Source organism: Venturia canescens, chromosome 10, assembly GCF_019457755.1.
Source record: "Venturia canescens isolate UGA chromosome 10, ASM1945775v1, whole genome shotgun sequence".
NCBI classification, from domain to species: Eukaryota; Metazoa; Arthropoda; class Insecta; order Hymenoptera; family Ichneumonidae; genus Venturia; species Venturia canescens.
Genome location: NC_057430.1, coordinates 7,270,830 through 7,294,670, shown reverse-complemented (window position 1 = coordinate 7,294,670; position 23,841 = coordinate 7,270,830). Strand labels below are relative to the sequence as shown.

General features: G+C 36.2%; 2 protein-coding genes across 5 annotated transcripts in view; one reads left to right on the top strand and one right to left on the bottom strand.

Annotated features, from left to right (window-relative positions):
- fry (Protein furry) overlaps positions 1 to 23,841 on the top strand; it is an 87,072-nt gene that overhangs the window by 13,538 nt on the left and 49,693 nt on the right. For 3 of the 4 annotated variants that reach the window (XM_043429930.1, XM_043429929.1, XM_043429932.1), the window contains exons 14-21: positions 1,515 to 1,691; positions 4,274 to 4,420; positions 5,921 to 6,091; positions 7,494 to 7,643; positions 7,732 to 7,901; positions 8,667 to 8,938; positions 10,718 to 10,872; positions 10,948 to 11,111. In XM_043429930.1, coding sequence (XP_043285865.1) covers positions 1,515 to 1,691; positions 4,274 to 4,420; positions 5,921 to 6,091; positions 7,494 to 7,643; positions 7,732 to 7,901; positions 8,667 to 8,938; positions 10,718 to 10,872; positions 10,948 to 11,111 — 1,406 coding nt within the window. The remainder of the gene's footprint in view (positions 1 to 1,514; positions 1,692 to 4,273; positions 4,421 to 5,920; positions 6,092 to 7,493; positions 7,644 to 7,731; positions 7,902 to 8,666; positions 8,939 to 10,717; positions 10,873 to 10,947; positions 11,112 to 23,841) is intronic. The other variant, XM_043429931.1, reaches the window with a different exon arrangement.
- On the bottom strand, positions 10,971 to 23,257 carry LOC122416851 (thyrotropin-releasing hormone receptor). Its single transcript, XM_043429933.1, has 4 exons — positions 21,706 to 23,257; positions 14,710 to 14,911; positions 14,448 to 14,611; positions 10,971 to 11,093 (listed from the first exon to the last, which is right to left on the bottom strand). The coding sequence occupies exons 1-3, from the start codon at positions 22,543 to 22,545 to the stop codon at positions 14,451 to 14,453; spliced, it is 1,203 nt and encodes a 400-aa protein (XP_043285868.1). The 5' UTR covers positions 22,546 to 23,257; the 3' UTR covers positions 10,971 to 11,093; positions 14,448 to 14,450.

The window sequence follows — 23,841 nt, the reverse complement described above, 5'->3', positions numbered from 1 at the left end:
TTCGGAAGAAACGTACTTTCGACCGGCTATGAAGAAAAATAGTATACACCATACGGGCAGAAGTTTGATAGCCCTGAACTGCGCGTCACAATGCCCTCGGCTTCGCCTCGGGCATTGTGACGCGCAGTGCAGGAATATCAAACTTTCTGCCCTTGTGGTGTAATATACTATTCCTTCACAGCCGGTCGAAAGTACGTTTCTTCCGAAATATGCATCTATCGATAGAAGATGTTTTGATGCTTGCCCCGACATTTGCTGCACGAGTGAAGCGAGTTTCAAAAAACACGTAGGCAATATCGATTCAAACGTCAAACGTCAAAAGTCAAAAAAATAATTACGTCAACCCTTTCGGAATGCAGAAAATAGTATATTACACATCTAGGGAGGGAAAGTAGACTACTTCAAACCGCGGGCAGATAAGCACGCGGTTTGAGGTGGTCTAATTTCACTCCCGTTGAGTGTATACTATTTTTCACCACACATGCACCTGAAAATTCAACCTTCCGATTTCGGAAAGTTGAACTTTCGGCGCATGTGTGGTGAAATAGTATATTACACACCTAGGGAGGGAAAGTAGACTACTTCAAACCGCGGGCAGAATTGTCACCCGAACCGAAGGCGAGGGTGATAAGCACGCGGTTTGAGGTGGTCTCATTTCCCTCCCCAGGTGTGTAATATACTATTAAAATTTAAATTTTGGATATGTTTTAGAAGACATATTTACCATCAGTTTTGAAAAGTCTCAAGGTTACTGGATCAAAAATGTACAAATAGAGCCACTTCAAAAATTTAAAAAAGGGAATTTCAAAAATCCACGAAAATTCTGAAAAAAATCATGAGCATTCAGAAAAATGCGCACATTCGACGATTCGTAAAAAAAAAAACAAGAGTTTACTGTAAAATTGTTAAAAAATGATTTATTTAAACAATTAACTTTTGGGCAATATTATTATTGATAATTGTAGTTCATAACTTTCCAAATGTTGCTGAATTTTTTCAGATATTTACTGCATCACGAAATACGGAAATTCCGATCAGGTACAATTTATCGGCTGGGCTATCCATCCAGTAATACCTTAATGTCTTTATTTATTTATCTGGATCAAAGAGATTTTTAACGTTAATACTTTTATCAATTACGATTTTCCTTCAACTGGGTGCGTCACGTTTCGGCGCGACCGTTTCCGCGCGAGAACGTTTCAATTCAAAACGTTCCATTCCACGGATGTTTTTAAGCAAAATGTTTTGAAAATTCTCGCGCCGTCTCAAAACTTCTCGCGTCGAAAGGTCTCTGCGCCGAATCGTCCTGCTCCGGTTTGTTAACAATGAAATAGATTTTTACGGCGTTTATGAAAAACTGAATACAGTAATATTGAGGAGGCCCAATTTATTCAAAGTTCTGTACGATTGTAATTCTTTAAATGATTTCAATACCATTTAGCCAAATTTTTAATTTTTTTTCTAGATATATATCAATTTGTATGTAAATAATTTAATCACTTTTATGTTTACAGGCCGGTTAACGATAATAGAGCATCTTTACTGAGAAGCTCAACGACGGTCAGGAAGCCTGTAAACGAGCGTGATGTTTATATGCACGTATGGAAGAATTATCTGACGTTCGGTTATCGGGTTGTGCCGCCGATACCAAGCCCCATAATAAGATGCGCGAGTCCGGATCTCAGTCTCAGGTAAATCGATCTTGAACCATCGGGAATTCCCCGATCCTTGAAATGCGTCGAACCAATTTCATCCCAAAAACAAAAAGCATCAATAAAATCGAAAGGGTTGAGTGAGCGCTCATCACAAACCGATAGAATCGATAGTTATAGTTTCTCATATAAATCATTGTATGATTAATAGTCGAGTGTGGGGAAAGCAAAAGAAAAGAAAAAATCATGCATCAATAACCGTATTTGATAATTATATGGTATTAATTGGTGTTGGGTCTTGTCTGCTTATGTCTGTTGTGCCACCGTTAACACTGGCTCTAATCGGCCCACTTTCCCCATCTACATTGGCAAGCTTCATTTCAAAGAAAAAAACAAAACGATCCCGATACAATCTCGTTTCTCAAAAATTCTGCGATTCACTCCAATGAAGTTCTCGGGACAACACATACACACTCGCACACACACACACACACACACACACATTCACACACGCGCGTGTCACACAATCTCACACGCACATATGCGCGCGAGTGCACTATTTGAGCTGCAATATTCAATTCTCACGAATCTCCTTGATAAACACAAATGCCTTTCTCTCCCTTTCCTGTGTTTCAATTGAAATGGAAAAAAAAAAACTAGCACCAATTCGTACCAAATCGCACTGGAATTTTCATTTACGTGTTAATCTAAAAAACAGATACATATTTTAATATGCGGCACATCCTCCGGATCGTTTTGGCACTCAGCTTTTTCTATATATCGTAAAAATGTGCTCAGCATGCCTAACGTTCAATATTCGAGGTATTTCACGCCAAGTTTCTGTTCCAGAATACTGATTTCTTCTCATTTGAAATGAAGACATACGTATTACCAAATTCTTCCATTCGACCGTTTTTCTTATATAAATTCTGTCATGGCTTTCCTCAATGAATTTTTTTAAACCAATTTTGAGATTATTTTTCGGCGATTTTGGTATCGCGCATCAAACGAGCTTCCGTTTCGAGAAAAGCTTGATACTTTACAATTTTTGGTTAATCACTGAACGGGAATATTTTCATTGGGGCGTGTAAAAAAGAAATTGTTTTCTTCTCTTCAAAGAACATCCTTCAATAGTTCCAGTATCATAAAATATGACGCCTGTCCAAATTTCAGCCCTTTAAAATATTTTTTAGAGGTCGCTCATCGCGATTCTCTGTTTCCCATTCGAATTTTCCAACTCGCGGACGAGTCAATGTAGGATGATTTCCAAAAGAGGTTTTTGTAGAGAATCGAATGCTCTATGAAAAAGATGGTAAATATTTAGTATCGCGGCACCACCTATAACTGGCTTGTGATTTTTTTTACAGGTATGTTATGACTAAAAAACATTATTACTGCACGTATCATCATGGCGCATGACCTTGGATCGGAGAAAAAAAAAAATTTCGGAATGGATTTTTTTAGAAATATCTTTTATTTTTTTTTGTATATACTGGACTTTTTTTCGTATATACTGATTGTTTTGAGGACAAATGGTGGTTTTGAGGACGGTTCTCAAAACAACCATTCACTAGTAACATGGATGGCAAACGTTGCGCTCCTTGGCTGGGCTACTCCGGGGATTTTGACCTAAAAATTCCGTCTCTCCGACGCTTCAAAAAATTCTTGAAAAATAAATGGCCGCTTCGCGCCGGGGAGACGGAATTTTTAGGTCAAAATCCCCGGAGTAGCCCAGCCAAGGAGCGCAACGTTTGCCATCCATGTAGCCTTCAAATCAACCATTAAACGTACTTATATAAATATATAGATTTTGTAAAATTTTATAAACGAACAAATTTTGTAAATAAGGTCATGCGCCAACATAATATGACTAGTCGTGATGTTGCCAAGTTAAAACGAAGCCTTAAAAAAAAATTGAAGCCAATTCTGGGTGGTGCCGCGATACTAAATATTTAGCAAAAAGATCTCCTGTCATTTCGTGATAAATCTGCTCTTTCGAGCGTTATTCACTGTCAAAGTTGAACTGATAGTAGACTTTCAACTTTTCCCACTTTTCCAGCGAAACTGTCAGATTTATCATAATACATTGCAGGAACTTTTCCGAAGATTACGTCATTCTCACACAAGTGATCTCATTTAAAAAATCAGATTGTCATAAATTAATAATTTACTGCCTTCCGTTGTTTGAAATCCGGAGCTAACGATTTTTAGTCCGTTTTTTGACAGCCAGCACTGTCTATTCCACCGCTCCATGCGTCTTTTAATTTTCCCATAGAAAAGGCAGCAAAAATACGCACCCATCGAACGAGGTCAGGATTCCAGAACTCGTTGACGTCAAATGCCTCATTTCATCATATTCATGAATACTAAATCATGTTTATTGTCAATGTTCGTGTGTATGTGGAGTTTTTTAAGCATTCGTTTTTTTACATCTCGTTCATAGAGTAGTGGGATCCCTCACATCAGTTTCATGTCTTTGATCGATTAATTTATCTCGAATATAGTACCTCTCATCTCTTCCTTGCTCTCTCCGCCCTTCTGCCCTTACCAAAATCTCGCAGTAAATAATATATTTGATAAAAACAACGAGCATTGGTGGTACACTGTATTGCATACTCTAGTGGTCAGCATACGGTGGAGTTTGGTGTGTTGTGCATGAGTAAGGAGTTGAGTCAGAGCCTGGAGAACCTCGGCGGGGCGCAGACCCTGCCGGGCCGATTCTCCGTACCGTCCATTTCCGGCATCTACACCAGGCATAAGCGGACCAGGTGAGCCTAAGTGAACCCTTCACAAAACAAAATGCGACAACAAATACCAGGGGAACTAAATAATATTGCTTTGTCGCGAACACTCAAGGTGTTTCGAGGTTTTCGCTCAGTTAGCTAGCGACGCTAGTGCTTACTCCCTGAGCTAAAAAAAAGTTCACTGAGGGGATATACAGAGATAATGAAAAAGATGAGAAAAATTACGAAATATATTTTTTTTTTAATCCAATTATTGCGGGGATAGGATGAAAGTTGGTTTCTGCTCGGAAATATCATTTTCATTTCCGTTTTCAACTTTTTTATTTGAAAAACTAACACAACCGCTAAAATGCGTTAAGAAAAGGGACATTCGTCCGATTCTATGCTTTTTCTTACAAAATATTTTATCCCGTCGCTTCAGTAATTGGCTCATTTTAGTCGCGAATGGCTTCAAAAAAAAAAAAAAAAAAAAAAAAAAAAAACAAGATTTCGAGAGCCTTATCAAAACAACTCGAGCTAGGTCCAATATTTATATTCCCAAAACTCTTGTGACGAGTTCCCGGGTAGACATTTATTCCGATTATTATTTTTAGAGCTCGAGACAATTGTATTCGTTGGTTTAGAAACATTTTTTTTCAGCAATCGGTTCCTTAAAATACCCTCTCATAATAACACGTATATGAGACTATTTTAAGGGGTCTACCCTAATTAGAATTTTCAAAAAATCCATTTTTTATTGCATTTTTTGAACGTATACATATTAAAAAGTGTCATACTAAAATTTTATAAAGATCTGAGCAATCGAAGAAGCGTACTTTTGAGCGATGTTTTTAAACGCGTTTTTCTCAAAATTACGTTTTTGGACGGCTTGTTGATAAAATCTTCGAAATTATTTAACCGATCCTTATCAAAATTTTACCACATGTTCTGAATGACTTTAGCTATAACGCATATCATACGAATTTTGAAATTTTGAGTGGAATTATTTTTTTTTTTTTGCCAAAAAGTATGAAAAAAGCGTGCTTTTTCGGAAAAATGGCCGGCATTTTGTCATTTTTGAAAACATCGAAAATCGATGATATGTGCCTATTTTTTTCACCTATTGAATCTAAAACCACTTTAATTAATTAGTCTAGTTAGGTCTAATTAGAGTAAACCCCTTAATTGACTGTCAATCAATGATGGTGATCTTCAATTTGCCATACTTTTAAACCCACAAATTGAAAACTGCCAATAATTTCGACTTTGTAGAATGTTCACGCTTCAAGCTAAAGATTGTTGGCGAATGGCGCTTTCTTGGATGGATACTAAAAATCTTTCTTTTAAAACAACGGGACTCGAATTTCTAACTTAAATTTCTCACGAATTCTTTGGAAATAATGTACCAGTAGATGTCGTCCGAATTGTTCATCGCACGAATAGAGTGATAGACCTTGTATTTCTATTGGTGCACACATTACTAAAATAATAATGGATATTGTATAAGTTTTTTTAACGGGTTTGCTAACGAAAATATTCTCGTAGCTCGTCACCAGACAGCTTGTCAGCCGAGAGAGGTGACAACAAATCACCTGGGAATAACGCGAGTCCAGCTGCGCTTTACAAACTCACCGTCCCACTTCTGAGATGCGAAGCCGTGGATGTGCGCGATGCCGCGGTTCATGCCATTGGAAAAGTCAACGCTGATGCTCTGAAGTAAAAACTTATTCTTTCTCAAAATTCGAAAGAAGCTCCAATGTCAAAATGTATTCCTGTCTCCGGAAGCACATTACTGAGTTTATTGAAATGGGTGGGGATCAAATGTTGGAATGACTAAAATTTCGAACAGCTAAAATCTCGAGTTTATAAACTTCGAATGATAATACGGAGACAGATAGATTCGACTAGAGCTTTGAATGCCGAAAATAAATAAAACAGAAACTGCAAGGTTTAAAGTACGCTTACATCGAAAATAGAATGTAACAATCGCCCATATGACGATGACTAAAATATCGATTTTTCGAAAATTCGACTATCACTCGTTCGATTCATAAATTACTACGGTCAGCGATACTGTGAAAATTCACAATTTTGAAAATATAATAACGAAATACCAAATGTTACTGAGGTTGAAATACTGAAACACCAAAAAGTCGAAGAGTGAAAATATCGAAACGTTAGAAAGTCGATCAATCAAAATAAAGAAATGCAGTGCATATCTAAGTTTTATAGGCTCGAAAAATTCACTTTCGATTTTTTGCTACTCTATATTCTGGTCTGTCTGTAAAACAATTACTCTCCATTTTGAATTCGAAAATATGAACTTTTGACATTCGGATGGTCTGTTAAAATTGCATTCGAAATAAAAACTATTGAAATATATATTTTCGGGTAAATACGAATTCAAAGAAGGAATTTTTGATTAAACACGCAATCTGCTGAATCGATCGGGAATAAGAATTTCGAATTACTTATTTTTCTTCAAACTGATATCACAACTTTTAAAATTTCGCAATATCGACCCTTCTACAATTCAGTTATTCGACATATTGAAATATCATTTTCTGTTGAGTCTTTATGAAATTACAGAATGATCCAAGTTTTTTTTTCCAACAATAAGAAATTAGGAGAATGCGAGCTTCAGAAAGCACAATAAATTAATTCTTCAAATAATTGACATCTACAGCATTTTTTTTTAATGGCGTGTAATCGTCTGTTGATACTCCGTTCTTTTCGATATTCTGACAACAAAAGTTGTGTTTCTTCAAACAATCAATTTACAATAAACTTCAATGAGATAGTTCGATGACTGTTTTGATTTGTTGTTTTTTTCAAAATGTTGTAACGATGAGTTGCGGAAAACCGAGAGTGACAAAAAGTCGTGATCATTAGAGGAATTTTATGAAAAGTAAGTTATACAACAAAAACCGATGAAACGCATATGTTGTTCTTGTGTCAATTGTAATTATAAGTAATTTTTCAGTCTCGCAAAACAAATGAAACTGAAATTTAAGTATAGTGGAAATCGACTCAGGGTACTTTTTAAAGATCGTTCGGAAATTAAGATTAATATAAAAAATTTTCACACAATTTGAGCTGATGCAATTTTTTTCGTTAGGGATTTAATGGAAGAATTGGCAATTTATATTCGAGAAGCTGTCGATCGAAAGCAAGAGAACATGAGAAGAAGACGTCGCCGTGATGCCCTCCGGCTTCAGCTCGTAAGAGTTTTGGAGCTAATCGCCGAATATGGTACCTTCGGTATATGGTAAGAAATCGTGAAAATGTACTTTTCATTTATACGAATGTATCGAAAGCAAATAAAATTGCTTATTTTTCCATTTCGTTTTTCACAGTCCGGCTGTACTTGATCGCGAAACGCAATCTCTGCACCCGACTTTCGTTGAATACATAGACGGTGCAAGAGTGTATCTGGAAAACGAAACCGACAAGGAAGCTCCGGCGGTACGAGATATTAAATTGCACTTCTGCAATTTCGTTCGTAAAATGATCAAAAGTTTTTCACGTAAGTTTAATAATTCAAATCAAATTGAATTAATTATATTTAGAAGGGGCTGCTTGACTGATGAAACAAAAATTGTATTATTCGAGACTTTTGCAAGCTATAATGTTCAACCCAACAGGCTCAATGTGTACAAGTAAGAAATAATGATATATGTGTGGGTTTGGAGTTCAAAAGTTTGACTGTATTAATATAAAAAAGTCTTGGTTCAAAAAAGTTCGGCTCGATCAAAATTCGCTGGACATGATGAATCTCTTATGCGATCAAAGATCAAACGAAAAAAGTTCATACATTTTGTTTAATTGTTAAAAATTAATAAATTCATCAGTAACCAAAAAAGCATTATCAGTTGTGAGAAAATTTTAAACAGAAAACAAAATGCGCGGTCACAAAGATTTAAATTTTATATAGGATTGAAGTTGTTGCCAGTTCGGTGAAGAATAATAGTTTATTGAAAAAAGAATGCAAAAATTATGGCCGATATAAAAAAATGAATTTGAACTAATAGAACATATTTTTGACAATAATAGAAATCCTCTGAAAAATTGGAATTCTATTGTTGAATTGAAATTGTCCTGTTGGAACTATCAATTTTAACAGGAAAAAAGTGAAATAAAATTTTCCATCAACAAGTATCTATCGATAATAAAAAAAAAACTGCGCCATATCGTCTGGAAATACGTCAATTAATTATGAAAATAATTGCCTAAACGAAGTAAGTTTATTATTAGGAAAAAAAATGAAATAAAATAATTATCGGTTTTACAGTCGAGGCGTGTCATTCATTACTGAAGCGAGATCTCCGAAGAAATCTATTCACGCTGTTTGCCAGTTGGGCCGGTCCTTATGGACGACCCCTAACAAATTCATCCTCGACTCACGACGACGATAAACTATGCTCCGAACTTCAATTATCAGCTCTTCACGCCATGAGCGGTTTGCTCTGCAGTGGTCCATGCTTCAATCCCCAGTCTCTATCTGAGGAAGGTGCCATTCTCTATCAATGGATCGACCTTCTTCTAGCCAGTAAAGATGAAAAGGTAATGCACGCTATCATGTATTTAATTTGCTTCTGATGAATCACTGTAAAATAGCTACATCTATTTTTGCTTCTATTTTATGCTAAAGATTATCTTAAAAGGATTTTAAAAATAGATTCAATCATCATTCTTCTATAACTCATCAGATATTTTATCTCGTTTTGAATTGATTTCATATTTACGGTAGATCATGCTCGAAGGATTGTATTTTATGGGTGTCTAAATTGGATCGATTTTTACTCCCTAATTAAAGATATAATCACTTTAAATTAATGTCAGAGTTACTAATTCAAAATTGTAAAATAAATTTTTTCAACTTATCTTTTAATCTTCAACAACAAAGGATCCGACATCTATGGATGTCAACTTGCCTCATGCAAATATCAATACACCCAACAAAATTGTCGAATGTTTGAAATAATAAAATTGCAATTAACTATAATTTAAAAAAAAACTTATTTTTTGGCGAATTAAATGGCAAGCCATTCAGTAATCGGGAATCCATCATTTTGACTGAACTCGAAACTTCATTCGTCCCTGGCGAAAATACTATAGTTTTTTATGCAAAAAATCGCATTAGAGAGCGCAAAGGGAAAACACAATGGGAAATGGATCAAGAAAAAAGTAACAATAAAACAGAAGGCTATGGCAGGAATGGCCCATACCAAAAAGTGATGAAAAACCGAAATAAGCAAATGTGAGGTTATATGAGTGCTCATTACCAATTTTGTTCAGTCCTTAACGTAATATATTTTTATTACTTTAGTAAGACATTCGTTTAGAATTTTTTTCCAGACCTTCGTTATATACTTCATTGTTATTGTATACTTTTTCAAAAATTTCGTGAGAAGCGTTCTTTCGTTATATGGAAAGATACGATTTTTTACTTATACCGAGTCTCTTGAACCCAGTATATTTTTTATTGTATTTCAACATGTTTATCTCAATAATCATTAAGACGAACCCTTTAAAATCAAGAGAGGCGGTAGCGGCTCGACGCCAAGAAAAAACGAAAGTGTAAAAGAAAAGTCAACGCGAGCCCTGCCGCACTCTTATATACGCGAATATGTCGATTTATGACGTCATAACGTTTTTCAAACCGTTCTCACGGATAAACCATTGTAGTTAAAAATCTGAAAATTAGTGATGATTTTTTTTTCGATTTTTCTCTTTCAATTGATCCTTATTGCAAGTAAATCCGTTTACTCAATCCCGAGATATAATGATTTAAGCGATTAAAATCGAATGTTTCGGTACGCTCTAGTCGCTTGGAGTCAGAAAGACTTAAGTAGCGTTTGTTCACCTTTGGACATACGTTTTGATATACGCGTTAGTCGACTACCCATTTAAACCTTATTTAAATTTCAAGACTTTCTTAAGAAAATCGTTTCGTGCATGAACTAACTTAAAACGTCATTAGAAATATCTACTCTACTTTCACTAGTGAAAATTAAAATATGTGAGCATTGCATCGTTGTTTTGACATGAATAATTCAAATGGTTAATTTCCATTTTTCGTCGTAACAAATCTGTAAAACTTTTTAAAATAAGCTAAACGAGAGATGCGCACTTGCCTTTATTCAAATAGAACAGCAGAAATATTATTTCTCGATATCTTTCTGAAGGTACATAATAATATGAGATCTTACATGATAATAAAGTCATAAATAAATGTATTTTATATCAGAGAGAACGATGAAAAAATAAATGTAGAGTATATTTTTATATACAATAGATCCCATCGAATGTTTTCAAACGCTCTTTTTTATATGTTTGTAGATTTACACATTGGCGCGTGAAACGGTAGTTCTTCTCCTGGAGGGCAATCCGGATATAGGAACACTTTTGGACTGGGTAGTGGATCGTTGTTACACCGGTTCACCGCAGGTTGCTGACGGTTGTTTTCTCGCTTTAGCGACCATTTTTAGTGCCAGGTAACTGTCATCCTACGACACTTTTACCGAGAAGCAATTGGATCCAACAAACGGTATTTCATTTGAATTTTACAGGGAATATCCTTGCGATCATTACACCAGTGTCATTAACGTCAGTCTCATGAATACCGGATGTCCAAGGGCTCCAGTTCACGACGCTGCTCTTCAACTCTTACAACTGCTGGATCAGCGGTTCTTCGGTAACGTTGGGCCATTGGCTGCTACTGAACCAGACAATGGTAAGAATTTTACGGACTGACGAATATTATTAGCAGACAACGAAATATCGATTGAAATTCATGCACTGTGACTACAACATTTTAGTCCCAAAATAGCTACCAATATTTGAGGTATTTCTTATATGGATTTAATTATAGGAATTTTTATATCGACCCACGTTACTGAACTTTCAAAAAGTATTGTTATTTCGCAAAAATTCTGAATTGTACGACACTCCGAGAGGATGACCTGGTTTGATCGAGAGGCTCCGTAGCGGACTCTCCATTTACTTGCATTAAAATAATTGTTGGTGGTAGGGGCAGACATTTTATCGAATTATCAAGCTCACGAGTCGTTTAATGACTTGATAATTCATTCATCAAAATAAAATAGCTCTGTGATATAAACAGTCCTATTGATACATCAAATATTCACGATAGAATTGGAAAATAGAGCTTCTAACCCATTGACGTTTAAGGTATAACTGGATGGACAGGCTCGACTAAAAATTGTATCTGATCGGAATTTCCGTACTTCGTGATACAATAAAAATCTGAAAAAATTCAGCAACATTTGGAAAGTTATGAACTACAATTATCAATAATAATATTGCCCAAAAGTTATTAATAAATTGTTTAAATAAATAATTTTTTAACAATTTTACAGTAAACCCGTTTTTTTTTACGAATCGAATGTGCGCATTTTTCTGAATGCTCATGATTTTTTTCAGAATTTTCATGGATTTTTGAAATTCCCTTTTTTAAATTTTTTAAGTGGCTCTATTTGTACATTTTTGATTCAGTAACCTTGAGACTTTTCAAAACTGATGGTAAATATATCTTCTAAAACATATCCAAAATTGAAATTTTTAAAAATTTTTTTCATAATTTTTTCAAGAAATTTCAAAACTCCACGAAAATTCGGAAAAAATTCATGAGCATTCGGAAAAATACACACATTTGATTCGTAAAAAAAAATAATAGGTCACCGCAAAATTATTGAATATATAATTGTTTAAACAAATTGTTATTAACTTTTGGGCAATATTATTATTGATAATTGTTGTTCATAGCTTTCCAAATGTTGTTGAATTTTTTCAGATTTTTATTGCATCACGAAGTACGGAAATTTCAATCAGATATAATTTTTGGTCGAGCCTATCCATCCAGTTATACCTTAATAAGGTTTTTACCTACAAAGTAAGGTCGATCCGGACTCGTTTCCGTTCGTGCTCATCACAATGAAACCGGTTTACCCGTTTCACAATGTGAAAATTTACATTTGTGCTCACCAAATATATCAGGAAGTTTAATTTGATTAAAGACTTTGCTTTACTGCCGATCATGAAATCGACCATCACAAAATATTTTTAGGAAAATTTATCGTGAAAGCGAAGACGAGGATAGAGCACTCTTTAATGGGTCGATATCTCTATTCCGTTGCACTTCTAGGCGCGAGTGTTTCGTTTTGGAAAGGTTTCTAAAATGAAAGGAAAATATATTTCGATAGTTGTTCACGTGTTCACGTGTTTGTTACCATATTTTCATTCAGTACTCTTCTGTTGAATGTTCAATTATTCAATACGAATGATCGATAATACAGCGAGAAATTTTCTGATTGGTTGGATAACACAAGGATCACGTTGAAATATATTTCGGTCGACGGATATTGTAATGCCGGATATTTTTGGCTGTATATTCCGTCGTGGATATTATTCAAAAGGGACAAAAGAGCCCTCGCGTTTGAGAGGAAACAATAGGGGAGAATCAAAAAAGTCTGTACTTCCTCTATACTTTCCAGCAAAGTTATCGGAATTTTCTTTAATTTCAATGTAAATAGAAAAACGGTGAAAATTGAAAGTTGCAAACTGTTTTTTCTGATGGCTCGTCATTTAGTTTTTTTTTTATGAATTAAACAAAGAGATAAATTAAAGTTCGTAAAAGAAGTTAGAGAAAATACATTAATTCCTTGTATACAAAAAAATGCTGCAAATTAAAATTTGCAAATTGCTTTCTCAAGATGGTCAAGATGCACGATGCTCGAAGCTTCCTCTATGAGGTGCTATATTTTCATTTTGGCTTCCTCATAGAGGAAGCTTCGAGCATCGTGCATCTTGACCATCTTGAGAAAGCAATTTGCAAATTTTAATTTGCAGCATTTTTTTGTATACAAGGAATTAATGTATTTTCTCTACCTTCTTTTACGAACTTTAATTTATCTCTTTGTTTAATTCATAAAAAAAAAACTAAATGACGAGCCATCAGAAAAAACAGTTTGCAACTTTCAATTTTCATCGTTTTTCTATTTCCATTGAAATTAAAGAAAATTCCGACAATTTTGCTGGAAAGTATAGAGGAAGTACAAACTTATACACAATATCTTATAAAATTTCCAAAAATTGAAGCGGTTGGACGATTTTTTGAAAACCTCATATTTTCGTAAAATTCAAAATGTCATAAAATTTGAACCGCTCAACCGATATTCCCCAAATTCAATACCAACCTTCCTATTATGATAGTCTATTTATAAAAAAAAATTATTAATAAATCTCTAAATTTTCGAAAGTTAGAGCGTGACACCCTTTTTATGAAAATTTTCGTAAAAGATTCGTAATTTTTTAAAAATTGTGACAAAATTATCAGAGAGTGAAGAGCTTGTATAGAGTAACATCTGTGCAAAACGGTAGCCCTGTATCTCAAACCGTTTCCGAGTTATAAGCGTTTGAATTTTGCAGTGCCATAACACACACACGCACGCACGCACGCACGCACGCACGCACGCACGCACGCACGCACGCACGCACGCGCGCACACACACACACACACACACACACACACACGCACGCACGCACGCACGCACGCACGCACGCACGCACGCACGCACGCACGCACGCACGCACGCACGCACGCACGCACGCACGCACGCACGCACGCACGCACGCACGCACGCACGCACGCACGCACGCACGCACGCACGCACGCACGCACGCACGCACGCACGCACGCACGCACGCACGCACGCACGCACGCACGCACGCGCAAACGCACACGCGCACACACGCACGCACGCGCACACGCACACGCGCACGCACACGCACACGCACACGCGCACATGCACACGCACGCACGCACACGCACGCACGCACACGCACGCACGCACACGCACGCACGCACACGCACACGCATCCGGATATTTTTTCTAGATATGATTTTTCGATGTTTTGGGACATTTTGAGCACATTGACATTGGAAACTGGAAAAAAAAAATGTTCATCGTCACATAGCTTTCTCTATGAAGAAGCAAAAAAAGTGGCACATCATTCTTTATAGTTACACTGGTAATTGGATAAATCGTACCATTCATTTATTTTCCCTTGATGATCGTCGAATGAGATATTTTGACCGCTGACAATCATCGGTCCTAGAAAAGTCGGATAGCTCACAATTTTCCTCCCAATGCATTTCCAATACGATGGTTCGTTGACGTCCTATCGTGCTACCTGATCTCCCCAACTCTGATCCTGAAATACACAACGAGTTAATAGGATTACCAAGGATATTGGCTGTTTGCGGAGATATTATAGATCAGTCATAAAACAACGTTGCCCTTATTAAGTACCGGATTGATTGGCTCGTAAAGATGCACGGGGCTCCGCGTCATTCCGGTTTCTACAGCGACCTACTATCATTCGTACTACTGCTTTTCGAAAATTTTGTCCGCTCGCACAATACAGCACAAAGTTTATACCAAAGTTCGTATCGAACAGGAGATTGCAGACGTGTTGAATTATAACCGTTGCTCGCGGTACTTCCTCGTTCCCCTGTGTACACAAAATCATATATCCAAACCTTCTTTTCAATATTAATATTTACATTGGGTATTATATTTGGTGAACTATGATTATTCGTTAACTCCAGATTTGAGAGGATTTATTATACCTTCAACGTTTCAAATCTTTATAATTTTCGGGAAACGCGAATAAAGCAATTGAAGAGATAAATTTCGAGGTTGAAATCCTTGGATACTCAAAAATGTGAATTTTATTTTGTGCTTCGTTGGTATAAAATCTTATCCCTAATCACTCTACGTGAGTGATAGGGTTACTCAGGAGATTTATGTAGAAACCCTGAAGATTTATACGAATTTCCGGAATTTTTTTGAGAAACATTTTAAACTTTCCCATTTAATAAGGTATATAGGGAAGAGCGGGGCAAAACGGGATACCCGAAAAATTCGGGAAATTTTATTGACTTTTTTTTCTCAACTTCTATGTTTGTCCGAAAATGAATGAAAAATATATTTTTTCCAAAACATCATGTTTTTTTTTTTTTAATTTCCACTACTGTCTATGAGAGTAATTGCAAATATAGGGGAACGTGGGGCAAAGTGGATACCATGAGTAATTAAGCTAGATGTGTCGGTTTACATATGTGCTGTCAATTACTGCTGTGTTCAAAAATTGATTTTTCACAGTCATTATTCATATACTGTGAAAAAAAATTATGGGGTAAAGGCAACTTCTCTTCGAAAAAAATGCTCTAGGGACGATTTTGACTAGATGTCTCGAATGTACAGTGAAATTTGAATTAAAAAAAAGAAATAGCCTCGAGTGGCCACTTTGCCCCCGCTCCCTTATTCTGGCAAACTATCATTTGTGGTCAGTGGTCACACCTGCATACAAATCATGTGCCCACTCCGCACAACTTTAACATCGAATCCATGATTCGGTGAATGAAAAATACAAACTTTTATAAAATAAAAACGCACCCCAGGTGCATTGAATGAAAATTTTTAAAAAATTTCACAAATTTTTGAGGGAAAATGACCCGAATTTTTTTTTTCAATTGAAAAAAAATTCAGTACATTTCTTGGTTTTTGGGAGTAAAAATAGACGGAGCTTTTCAAACTCCTGAAAAGATCAATATTTCCTTAGGTATCCCGTTTTGCCCCACTCTCCCCTACTTTGATCTGATCTTTTTTCTTTTATTCAAAAAATCATACAAAATACCGTATTGCACAGCTCACTTAATGCGAAGTCGGTAAAGGATTTCCAAATTGGTGAGCATTCTCATGCAAAATTATTCAAGCTTGTTTTGCCAAATTTAGTACACGAGTAAACATACTGTTTTTTTTTTTTCTTTTTTTTTTTTTTTTAATTAGATTTCATTTATGATCGTACAAAAAAATATTTTTACATAGCCAAAAATAAATAAATAAATAAAATAAATGAATTTTTTTATTCTTCTCACATTAAGATATTTTATATCGATTTTTAAATAAAAATACGTTTTAAGATCGAGGTGTACCATAAAAAAATGAATAATTAATATCTCTTCAATGTGTTGAGCTACAGAGTTCGAAGAGGTCACAATCGAAAAAAATAAATAAAAAATACGTCAACTTACAGTATTCCCTGAACTATTATTTATTTTTTATTTATTTTTTAAAGAAACAAATTTTAAACATTTTCGGAAACAATTGGAAACGCTGTCGCTCCGGTAAAGACTCTCTGGCAGCGACTCGTCATAACTCAAATGCTAGGACTCAAAATGCTACTATTTACTCTGCCTTCTCAAAGAAAAAATGTCAATAAATCGAGTTTTTCAGAATCATAATTCAGCAAACTTACTCAATATACAACTAGCTGACAATATTGCCTAGTGCCTAAATTTATGAAATTCGAAATATGATAAAAATAATACATTTTCTCAGGACAAAATGACGCAAAATATTTAGGCTAATAAAGTTCTTATCATTATCATTTTTCATTTTATCAAACTATGCACTTCTTTAATAAATGAAAAAAATAATAATAAACGAAGGATGGGGAAAATGAAGAAAAAATTGTTTCGTAATACAGGAAGGCGATTACGTGCACGATCGAATTTAATACTGACAAGCTACAAAACACGCACAGGGGTGGGGTTGTCGCTTGCCGATATCAAATTCGATCGTGCGAAAAATCGCTCTCCAGCAGAGACTAGGCCTCGAGCCATTTGACTTTTCGTTGAAACAAATCGATTATAATCAGAAAAAAAATAATTAAAGAAATTTAATAAAAGAATGAGTATAATAACCAAATAATTGAAAGATCCTCGAAGGATATTAAAATATCATAATTGCTTAACAAATAATCGGATGATTTTTTTTCTCATCGTACGATACAAAAAATGTCAATTTTTTAGAGAACATTCCAAACTTGAGGTACTTTTTCAATTTTCATCCATTTCTGAAGATGACTATGCAAGAACGTCTTCGAAAAATAGCATTAAATAATGATTCTATTTGCAAGAAAATGGTTTGGGATTTCATGAATTCTCAAACATTTTTCGGAATAATATCGAAAATCAATTTTCGCTGGTTTTTTAACGTGCTCGATTTCCTCATAGAAAATTATTAGAGCTTATAAATAAACTTGTTCGCGATTCATCAAACATCTATATTTTAAGAAATGTTTGTAATCCTTTATACTTGTTTAAAAAAAGATTGAATTTAAAAATTTATTGAAACGTTCCGGATAATGTTTTTTTAAATACAAAATTAAATCATTCTGATGGTTTTTTTTGAAAGAAAATAATTTTCTACAGCTCATATTTGAGGTTTCCTGAAAAACATATTTCCTCGTGAAAGCATAGAACTGAATATTGTTGTTTAAGTTGCAAATACTTTTCTACAATAGAGAATTAAAAAAACCATAGATTTTTCGTTGTCTGCAGCGTGAATCGTATCGCATCAGTCGCCAGTGTTGAGAGCTGACAGATTAATTTGACCTCATTTCATTCCCATTTATTTCGTGAAAACATTTATTTTGGTCGAATTATTATATTAGAGTTAATAATAATTCTTGATGCAAATAAATTCCATTGGAAGCTCTGTTATAATATGGAAACGGATGAAATAGTATCCCCAAAGCGTTTGCGCATTATGAGAGTACGGCCAGGACTTTACTGCTGCACCAGGCGAAAAAACCTTCAATAAAATAATCAGCGATACAAGGGCACAGAATGGAGCTTTTTTCCGAACGAGAAACTTTTTCTTAAATATTTTGTATTCATGGAATTTGAAATTCCGTGCTACAAGTATTTCGACGAAAAAAAAACGAGGCAATAACGAAAGCTGTTTAAAGTGAAAAAAAAATGAGTGGAAATCCCCTGTCCATTGGCCACCCAATCGATTGCTGTTATCATATCGAGCTTTAGATAAAAATGGTAAATGTGATTGTCCCAACAGCACTTTCCTGCGAGCGTAATTTAATAAAGCTCTCCTACACAGTTCAGTCAATCATATTTTTTATCACCTCATTTGCATTTCCGAAGAAAATAAAATACAAACGATACGACGTGAAGTATCGTAACTGTGCTTTATAAGAAAAATATTTGAGAGTCAATGTTTACAGAATTCCGCCCATTTTAATTGAATTTCTACTGGTCTGCTTCGATAAGCACAGACTGATGGTTCCAAGGGAGAAGGGCAATGATATCTGAAATTTTCGACCAAAGACCCGCCGTGCGTCAGATTAACGTTCCCAGCTGGCCAATTTTGATAGCACACGCTATTAGTGGACGCAAAATCTGTTTGAATGGTATAGGAGAGGCTATAAAAGCAAATTCTTCCCTTGATCATCAATGAAATTGAATACTCTCGAAATTTACTATAGAATTTTCGATGTGAACAATATGACAGGCAAAAGACTGATGAGAAACAATTCAAAAAAATAAAAAAAAATGAAAAATAAAATAAAATAACTTATCATCGTCGATCTCCTGTGTTGATTAAAAATTTGTCGATGAAAAACAGCCAAAAGACTGTGATAAGAGACAATTGAAAAAAAATAATAATAACTTGTCATCGTCGATCTATTGTCTCAAATAAAACTTTGTCAATGGAGAACAGCCAAAAAAATCTCCTGCTGGAATGTAATAGATGCGTGCAGAAATATTTCGAAATTTCTTCTCAACGTTTTCTTTTGTGATTCCTTTGTGAATTTTGACGTCCAATTACTGCCATATGTCGCAAAATGATAGATTTATACAAAGCAAGGACATCGTATGATAGGACGCTTTCACAGGCTTCCTATTCTAAACGAGAAAAAAATGATTTTATCATATAATTTTGAGTTCAGTATTTTGGTCTCCATAGATAAAGTAATTTGGTTGACGAATCCAATAGAAACAACGATATTTTATTCAGTTTTCAAGGCCGATGCGATATGATCAACTTTGAATGAGTTTTATTTTATTTTATTTTTATTCTTATAGCCCTACGTATATCTTTTTGGGCTTTTACGAACTCACCACTTTGACCTCATTTTCCCCCTTATTCTCCTATTTATGTTCCTGTTATTCAGCCCCCCCCCCTCCCACCCCAGGTCACTCAAGTGGTGCTCACACTTCTCTCATTCTCATAAGGCACATCCCTCCATCTCGTTTGCACAAGTCCCAAGGGCAAGTGTGGAAAACCCGATTGACACAATCAGTTAAATTTGTACTGAGTTTTAGCCGAACAGGGCGATCAGGAACTCAGAAACACACTGTAAAAAAATTCACGGTGTAACTTGAAACGGTGTAAGTGTAAAAAAAGCGGTGTTAATTTTTCAGTGTAAAAATAACACCAATCATTTGACACCGGAATAATTCGGTGTTATTTTCCGATCTGACAACCCATGGTGTTCAAATAATAAGCATATACAACATTTTTCTGGTTATGGTGTCATTTTAATAGCACCTCATCGTGTCTTCACCAATTTCAAAAGTTGACTTTACGCCGGATGTTTGTTACAAAAATATTTATGAGGTGTTAATTTTACACGACATTATGGTAACTGCTGTCTGTCTGCTATTATGAACAATCGGAAAGATACATCAGTTATTAAATGTTATTGAAGAACAGGGTTCCCTCAAGGTCACGAATTACCGACGAATTAGTCTCTTCGTCTTGAAAGCCGAACTGCTGTCTCTTCTTAACTGTATATAATAGCGAACAGAATGCAGAATGTAGTTACCCTAAAGTTGTGTAAAATTGACATCTGAAAAGCATATGTGACAACACTCGGTGTAAAGTCAGTTATCGAAATTGGGGAAGATACAATAAAAGGTGGTGTAAAAATGACACCTGAAGAATTATAGTCGAGTTGCGCATGTCATTTAATACAATATATATCATTCACGTCTTTATATCCAAAACTTTCGAATTTTTCAATTTGGACATTCATTTTTCACCGCAACTTTTTATCATTTTACTTTAATCTCATTCCAAATGATTTTTCAAACGAAAGTATTATATAATAAAATATGTGGTAATTACTGAAAATATACCGAACTGGAAAAGTGCATATCATTTTTTATTCTAAGATATTCACAAGTAGTCGGTGGTGTAATAGGTAGCGTGCGTGCCCGTTAAGAGGATGGATCAGTCGGTATATCGCAACCATGAGTGCGAGAGAGATAGTTGCAAATTTCGAAATCGAAATTCTTTGACAAAGTTTGACGGATTAAAAAAAGGCTCTGTCAGTCGATTTTTGCCATGGTTCTGCGCAGGCTGACAGAGCCTTTTTTTAATCGATCAAACTGTGTCAAAGAATTTCGATTTCGAAAATTCCAAGTGAGGTTAGTCGACTGACCCATACTCTTAAGTCGTAGATAGGTAGATAAATCGGATCGAATCCCCCATGTCGGTAGGCAATTTTTTTTACGAAACTCAAGTTGCTACAGATGCACAGGGTGCAGAATGTCCAGTAGCAACGAAAAGTTAATTTTTTTATATAAAAAAAACTAATTGTCAACATTAAAGAATTGACGAGTTGTATTTTTTACACAATTCCGTGTCATTTACGTACACTATTTTGCGGGTTCCATTATTCATAGAACGTTAATTCGGTGTCAATCGACATAAGCACCAAAATGTGTTGAGTGATATGGTGTTAACTAATAATACCGACTTTACACCGAAAAATTGACACCGTGCATTTACACCGTTTGGTAACACAAAACGGAGGGACTTATATAGGCCACTCGGTGGTGTTTATTTTTTACCAAATTTTTTACAGTGCATTATCTCTCGTCCGAGGATTGATGCGCGCGTGGACTGGTGTACACTGTAAATCCAAGTGTGTTATTGCCAACACACGTAAAGTGTGTTCTGTACTTAATGCCGTAAGCAAATTGTAGATTTCTTGTGGTCACTTTTTACACGTTTTATTGTGTGTTAAAAATCTATAGTTTCCTTATGGCGCTAAGTACAGAACACACTTAATGTGTGTTAGCAACAACACATTTGGAATTAGAGTGTATTGCTGAAGGGTCACCTATCCAAGTATTGTCCTCGCTCGTGGCTGCTCAACCACGGGGTCAGCTGCAGCCATACATTGGCCGCACACCTGAACTTTTGTCTTTCGTTAAGTTTCAATTTAGCTATACTACGATTAGGTCTGAGAGACCCTTCCGGTATCCGCGATCTTGAAGCTCTTCAGTTGAAAAAAAAAAAAAAATAAATAAATGATCTCACAGTGCGAGTACTTGGAAATGAGCCTGCGGGCTCGAAATGATAAAAAGTGCAATTTCATAGAAAAATGGGAATAAAAATTGGATAAACGGGTAAAACAGGGGAGGGGCTTACCTTGATAAAAGCGTGAACTCTCATGACATAAGCAGGAAGATTGAAGCACAAAAAAACACTGGAAACAACGAGTAACATTTTAGTGATTTTGGTTTGTGAAACGGTGGATCGGGGAATACTTTTCGAGGAGGACGAGGAGGCTTTTTCGTTTTTAGTGGATCTCGTGCTGGTCGTCATGGTCCGTCGAACCCGTGCAAGTCTCCAGACGCTCTTGACGATGAGACTGTTAAGGACGACGATTACTGTGAAGGGCAGAACGAAAGTGAGGATAGTGTCGGCGACGTTGAATACACTGGCCCAGCTTTCCCACTCTTCGGCTAACTTGCAAACGGTGATGTTGATTTTGTGACCAGCCGGTCTCGGCCTGGAGAACCACAAGACGGGACTGCACAATACGAGCCCGAGAATCGTCAGGCTTATCAATATGCTTTTGGCACGAGCCACGGTGCACATCGATTGTCGTCTGAGGGGATAACACACCGCGATGAAACGCTCGACCGTAAATGCCACGACGAACCAGACGCTCAAAAAGCTGCACAGCGTTGGCAGATAAATGAAGAATTGACAGTAACCGGGTCGACTGAAAACTCCGAGGCCCACCATGTTCAACCAGAAAACGAAGAGAGAAGCCAAAAAACCTGTGTCACTTATGGCCAATGCGGCGAGATAAAAACTTGACGAAGAGCGTCTCATTTTCGTGCAAAAAAAAACACACACCGACAAGCAATTACCGAGGCCTCCCAGTATAACCAATATCGGTGGATAATACAATTGAGCACCGAGCATCAGAAACTCCGTGAGATCCTGTTCCGTCGACCTGTTCATCCTTTCCGTCGACATTTCTAATCCGAACCTTTCCCTCCTTCTTACTTATATTTTCTCGCTTTATTCACTTTCCGTCCTCGATCACGTGTCACCGAAAATTCCGACATCCGGGTCTTTGGGCTTCCTCCTTAAATTTTCGACACAAACATCTACCGATGAATCCATAAAAAACTATAATACGGACAGACAGTACTTTGATTCGGTGAACTTTAAGTCTGTCATTGTTATTTTTTCCTTCGGGAATGTGGAAAATTCCGTTTGATGATTAAAGGCTGTTGGATAAGAGCCAACAAATTTTCCTCGATCGAGCTGTGATCAACGTCCGCCCGGTCAATGCCCACACTCTCCCACGTGCAAATCTTCTTTATCCTTTGACGTTTGATCCTCGGATCTCACGAGCTCTTCCAAGATATTGTCCGTGCACTTTCAATTGATGTTTTGGTCAATAACATTTTCGTTGGAACCGGTTCGAAGAACTTTCACGTTTTTCACTGGATGGCAGTTATTTTTGTGTCAATTTCCCTGAGCTTCGTGAAACTCTCGAACCGGATGTATCGAGCTTTCAACCGAAAATGCTTTGGATTCTGACACTTGTCGTTTCTACTCGGTCCGAATCTCGGATTTTTGAGCCTCCAATTACTTGCTCCCTTCTTTTTTGTTCATTACTTCCGGTTTCAGGTGAACGAAAGGTCTTCCGCGATCGCAGCGTCTCTCGCCACGGCCGTAATTCGACTATTTCTGCCTCACGTTCGAAGCTCCGGTATACTGATAAAACTTGTCGCTTCCGGCTTCTGCGCGTGACGTAACATCGGCGCGTGTTATAAAAACGATTGCGTTTTAAATCATCTTCACCAACCTGCCATTTTATTACGAATAACAAATCAATTTTGTCATTTCATTCGATGTCTACAATTTAGAATACTTCATTCGATTTTATAATCGACGCGGTTAAAGCCGCATTTCAATCGTATAAATATATCCAGCGATTTCCCCACGAACTAATTTCATTCGTCGATTATCGTAGCTTTTATATACTGATCCGTACTACCCTCACCTCTACTTTGATATACGCTCGATCAAACAGACCGAGACTGAATTATCAGTGGATCCTCTGCACCGCTTTTGTCAAACTGATCACAACGAAAAGTGAACACTTTGTGAGATGATGTCGTTGATGAATGGCAGTTATACGAATGAAAAGTGGGGAAAAAATGTTAAAAAACTGTCAAAACATTTAGAAAAGAATTGCAATTTGAGTGACCAAGAGTATGGTAATTCTTTTATATTATCTAGAGACGCGGCAGCGTCTGG

Bases quoted from the DNA above. Each gene is read 5' to 3' on its own strand.
- LOC122416851 (XM_043429933.1), bottom strand. From the start codon at position 22,545: ATGTCGACGGAAAGGATGAACAGGTCGACGGAACAGGATCTCACGGAG. The intron at 14,912-21,705 runs GTAAGCCCCTCC...TTGTGTACACAG, and splicing joins GAGTTCACGCTTTTATCAAG to GGGAACGAGGAAGTACCGCG. The intron at 14,612-14,709 runs GTACTTAATAAG...TGTGTATTTCAG, and splicing joins TTTACGAGCCAATCAATCCG to GATCAGAGTTGGGGAGATCA.